We start from the raw sequence: 5,827 nt of genomic DNA, 5'->3' as shown, positions 1-5,827 counted from the left end.
GATCTATTCTCACCTTCTTTGTAAGGCTTCTTCAGGTAAGGATTCTTCAAAGTCATGCTATACAATATTCTTTTAAACTAGAAGGAAAAAAAAAGGGTTCAAAACTCTCTTTTGAATCCTTTCTTCTCTTTGGTCCACTTTCTAAGATGCTCTTCTAGCTTCACAGGATTTGAAAGTCTTTCAAAAAATTCGTATGTTCTCAGAACTCCTTCTACCAGAATAGAGCTCAGCGGCAGGTTCAGGAGCTCAGCATTCTGAGACCACTCCCCAAAGCTGGTAGGTTAATAAAAGGATAACAGACTGGTATCCATTCCAGATTAAGTAATTCAAATACATTGCTCTCATTTCCAAATTTCATTGAYGCATCTGCCCCAATCATCTTCTTTTCATCTATTTCTTCCAAACACACTGAAGAAAAGAGGCCATCACAAAATATCACAAAATCTTTAGCACATCTCTGCTTCTGCAACATTATCTTGACTTCATCATCCTGGTTAAGAAGTCAGCAAAGACATGCCCTGACAGTGCTGCTACATAATATGATGTTGCCTTAAGACAGGGCATTTACAAATCTTAGCAAAAATAAAGTAAATCTAGTTTTAGAGACAAGATTTGTGTTCTAAATCTGCAGCAAAATTACCTTTGGAAACACAGGTATTATAATTTTATAAAAGTCAGACATCTGATTAACAACAGGTAGGACTAATACCTTTCAACTTAGGACTACATCTTTTGATTCTAGAAACTAGAACTTTAATTACTTTAAAACACCTAAGCAGTTGACACCTTCACCTGTAGAGATGAGAAGAGATCAGGCCTTCCACATCCAGAAAACTCTGCAATACAGATGAGATTCTTAAACACTTACTTTAATAAATAATAGGGTTGTATCTATAAACACAGACACGTTCTTCCTTTGATCTTTACAGAATATTTAATGAAATTCCTCAAAACTAAGTGACAAAAATATTACAAAACTGAACTTCAAAGACCGTCATTTCCTCCAACTGTCAAAAACACTAACTTACCTTTTGAGATAAATTTTGCTACTTTTTTTACAGAATGAGTAGCTTTTATATGTGTTCACAGTCCCATTACCTTGTCACTTTAATTGCTGAGCTAAATTCACATTTATCAAATCTCACACTTCCTTGCGAATAGAGGAAGAAAAGGTAGGTATTTAGCAGCAGACAAGCAGGATTATTATAAAATTTAAGCTGTATTTGCAGTTTGCTGCCTCACAACTGAAGTCAATGTTGAATATTTCAAAAATTTTCCTCAGGTATCTTCATTTAATTATTTTCAAATTATTACCACTCTAACAGCATATTGCATTCCACTGTACAGAGCATGTATTAGAAATAATGTCGAAAGAGATCTGTCTTGATTTTTAACATTTATTAATAACTAATGTCCACTATTCATATTCATATGCAAATACATGTGATTTTAGTCCAATATGCAGTGACCAAGAAGCAGGTGGTTAGAAARATGCACTTGTGGCATAAGCCATTTTGACCTGCTACTTGTTAAAAGTTATGTTGCTCCGCTGCATTTTCCTTGAGGAGAAGAGGCAGGAACATTTAAATGATTCATTCTGCTGCATGTTAAACTGGTCAGCACTTGGCCATCTTTCTCTTTCAGTTTTTGTCACATATGAGAAAAGCCTTCTATACAGCCTGCTGCTTTTGACACATGTAAATGTGAACACATTTGTTTGGTTCTTCATGGACTCTTCTTCTTGCTTTTCTGTTCTGCTTTAAGCTCTTTTGCATTACATCTGGAGCTCAATGCTGTTAACATTTCAACTGTTGTCAGGTTGGCTCCTTTCATTATCAGTCGCTCTCCGTCAGCTGTARAGGGAACAAGTTTTAAGAACTCACAAAGTCTAAGTCACAGTTGCTTTAGTGTGCAGTTCTATCTCACACATATTAATCTGAACACCCTGTTCATCCTGTCTGATTAAAAAGTATTCCATTCACCAAGGAATCTGGTTACACAACATCACTGTAAGAACAAGTAACACATTAAATTGCACACAATCCATATAAAACTTTTATTTCTGTATTGTACCATTAAAAATCAAACATGTTTCTCTAGATATACCTACAGCAGAAACATATATTTGATCAGAATGGCTCACCCTATGCTCTCAAATCATCTAACAGAAGGCATAGAAGGGACTAGGAAGCATAATTTCCACATATGGCTCAGCATTTTAGCAGCACATTGTAAACAGTCTGTTTAACTTATTTCTTTAGCCAAAACAATGAATTAGTTGATGCAATCTGGTAGTTGTAATTTAAAAAGTAGAGAGCAAAAGGATTTTTAAAATTCTGAAAAAAACTACTTTAAAACAGTGAAGGAGCATTAGAAGTTAAGTATAGTGCTTGAGTTAAATATTTTATTTTTGAAACCTTTGTAAATATAATTCACTCATAAAATGCAATATAATGCATAGCATCCAAGTCCCAGCCCAATGTCTGCCAGCTACAAGGGCTGTAAACTCTTCATTTGGAAAATAATCAACTCTTAGAAAGTGAAGAGTTCAGAGACATAGCTCTTGGCATCAGTGAAATAAATCGTTTTGTTTTTACACTGTGAAAAACATCAAGCTTTACTTCTTAGGTCTTAATACATCACAGTTAAGAGACAAGGTTGGGAAAAGGAGAGGCATGGGAAAGGGTAAAGGAGGTATAGTCAACACTGTAAAGACAAAGCCAAGTACATTCAACATTCTTGACATTCCTACTGATTCACTAAATATAAGAAAGTTCAAGAAAAGGATCAATAATAATAAAAACTTTAATAGGCTACATGCCATAATGGGCCATTAAGGCACAGTAGGAAAGAAGATGCAGCCAGGGAAGAGGACAAAAGCAGATTAGAGCCATCTGTTCACAGCCTAGACTCTGGGCTGCTTCCAAAACTGACAAAATTTTCACCATCAGCTYCCTACCTATTCACAGAATCACAGAATGGTGAGGTTGGAAGGGACCTTTAAAGATCATATGGTCCAATATATACTTATTACACTTTCAGAGAAAACAAGAAATTTGTCATAGATCAGTTGACCTCACTCTGTAAGTCCTTCTACATATGAAAAGTCTTATCTTTACTATAAGCTGTTCCTCCATACTCAGTAAATACATAGCAAGTTACTCAGATGCATAAGCATCTAAAGCATTCAACTTTGTATTCTCGAGACTAACACGCCTCTGCCACAGATAATAACATGGACCAGAAYATGAACGTACTTTTACATCCAAACAGAGATACATTCTCTGGAATTCTACCTGAGTTGYAAGGGCACAGAAGTATGTCACTTCAAATGTGAACTCTAGCCTAAAATTAAGTCAGCTTTTGATCTAAGATATACCAGTTCTAACTGTAGTATGAAGATATATATATTTATATATATACACACACATTTCTATATACATTAATAATTCCCTCTTCCTTTTTTCTTCCTAACTGCACAGCATATAGCTGTGGACTGGAACACACAAAAAAGCAATCACAATAAAAAAATAGAGAAGATAATAGTACCATAACAACTCAAATCTGGTAGGACTTTCTGTAATCATTAAAAATGAACTTCTTACCAAACATAACATCTATAAGTGGTTCAGACCCATCATGTCTCACATCAGCAGTCACTTCACAGTTCCTGTTAGTGTCATAGATTTTTTTATGGTAWATCCGTTGAAGAAATATTCTGAAAATACAATTGAAAATGTATTAAGTATATTATAGATATTTATATAATTAATTATAATAGGTTGACATTGCCTGCTGATCAAAGTATAAATAAAATAAGATTTTCATTTAATAATTTCAGGCATCTACTTCTTATGAGAGAATTACACTTAAAAATTCAAATGGATGTGTTATGTGCTGATACGTAAGAAGTATACCAATGAATTTTTCAAAAATTCAGTACATGTACTTTCTGCATTTCTCTCAGCTGGGTTATTAATATGAAAAAAGTAGAATCAGCAAAGCAATTCTCATTTTTCTTTATATCCCATTTACTTACCACTGTTTTATTTTTTGGGTTCAGACCACATTTAGTTATTTAACAACATCTGTTTCCAGTAGGTTTCTCACATGTATGAAATCTGCTTGACATTCAGTTGACTTAAAGACATTCTAGGTTAAGTTGTGCTAATAAGACTCTTTTAATAATAAATGTGTGCAAATCTACTGAAAATGGCATTTCATATTCCTTCCATGCAGAAATGGCAAAAGTTGCATCACTCCAAAAGCACAATTAGCTAGATCTCTCAAGCAGTTGATTAACGAGACACAGCAGCAGCTGTTCCCTCCTTTCTCTCCCATTTGGGCCAGTAACTTTGGTCCGACACCTACATTCTCAGCAACTGAGAGTAGCATCTCTGCGAGCAGACTAGGAAAGTTAAACACACTTACATGCAGGAGTCTACACTCAAGACATGGAGATCCTCTACAAATCTTCTAAAAATTAATGCTGTGCGTATCCTGACAATACTTAGCATAAACATAGCCCTTAAGACAAATACAGTGTCTTTTCARTCACTGTAAATCACTAAGGTTCTGCCTAGACTAAACCAAACTATGAAGCCATGCTGAATGCAAGCCCTTAAAGACCAAGATCGTGTGAGTCACATAAAGCGTACGGCAAGCATACAAGCTTGTGAAAGGGAAGGTCTTGGACAAAGAACGAAGAAAAACCATGCCCTTTCCTCACAGATTCGCTCCTGCTATGTGTTCTTTCTTTTGCTTGCTATGGTGACAGCAAACCGCACAGCTTTGCAGTGGCAGTAATTTTAACTGCTGCATTTTACTTGTATTACCAATGCAGTCAGGGCAACAGCAGGAGTGGCTCTGGCCTCTACTCCGTCCTTTCTATTTAGGGAACTGCTTTTATTTAGGGAATTGCTTATTTCTAGGTGCAACCGCGCAAAAACCCTGCAGACATCGTGGTGCAGCGGTCACCAAGGCAGGGCTCCGCGAGGGTCCTGGGGTGCAGGCCGCGCTGAGATCACTTTAGGCTTTAATTTAAAGCCAAACTATTAACGGGTGCTAGTCAGCACAATCTCAGTCCCCAGATAAATAAATAAATAAAAGTATACAACGAAACCCTACGAGGATCCCACACTTGAGGAGCGCTCTTTAAGCTGGAGCTGCGGAGGGAGCGGCAAGGCCCGCAGGGAGATGGCGGCGCCCCCCGGCCGCCTGCCTCCGCGGCGAGGGAGGCGCCGCGGGGCCGGCGGAGGGGCCGGGCCGGGCCGGGCGGCAGCAGCCCCTCACCTCGTGCTCTCCGCGTTGGGCTCGAAGGGGCAGAAGCGGACCAGGATACTCTTCACGGGCCGCAGCGCCACACGGATCTTGGACGCCATGTCCTTCCGCCCCCCTACTACAACTCCCAGCAGCCCCCGCGCGGCAGCGGCACGGCCGGAAAACGAGCGCGGGCTCTTCCTCGGCCCGCACGGGGCTTCTGGGAAGTGTAGTGCGGGGAGCGCGCCCCGCCGGCCGCCATGTCCGCCATTCGCCTCAGGGGCCGGGGCGGCCCCCAGTGTCATCCCAGCGCTGCTGCCGGGTTTCTGCTTCTTTGCACGGCCGAGGCCGGAGGTCGGAGCGGCCCAAATCGCCCGCCTGTGACCTTTCTCCTCTTCAGGGGGGGGCGGTTTAGACTACCTGCCCTGCAAGCCTGGTTTAACACCCGAGGCCCTTCGGGCTGTGCGCTTGTCAGACCACCAGAGCAGCCTGTCCTGCCTCTACTTTTGACTCCGTAGCACTGGAGATGCCAAGTTTAGGCATGAATTTACATACCCGAATATAAGCA

At 39.9% G+C, this 5,827-nt stretch overlaps 1 protein-coding gene across 1 annotated transcript; it reads right to left on the bottom strand.

Moving 5' to 3' along the window:
- Positions 1 to 1,383: 1,383 nt before the first annotated feature.
- Positions 1,384 to 5,410, bottom strand: MRPL53 (mitochondrial ribosomal protein L53). Its single transcript, XM_085314325.1, has 3 exons — positions 5,293 to 5,410; positions 3,606 to 3,718; positions 1,384 to 1,853 (listed from the first exon to the last, which is right to left on the bottom strand). The coding sequence occupies exons 1-3, from the start codon at positions 5,379 to 5,381 to the stop codon at positions 1,726 to 1,728; spliced, it is 330 nt and encodes a 109-aa protein (XP_085170451.1). The 5' UTR covers positions 5,382 to 5,410; the 3' UTR covers positions 1,384 to 1,725.
- Between the last annotated feature and the right edge of the window lie 417 nt (positions 5,411 to 5,827).

This window comes from Rhea americana, unplaced genomic scaffold, assembly GCF_003343005.1.
Source record: "Rhea americana isolate MKP2758 unplaced genomic scaffold, rheAme1 scaffold_40, whole genome shotgun sequence".
NCBI classification, from domain to species: Eukaryota; Metazoa; Chordata; class Aves; order Rheiformes; family Rheidae; genus Rhea; species Rhea americana.
Note: the sequence above shows the minus strand (reverse complement) of the source record. Positions and strands in the feature narration are given on the sequence as shown.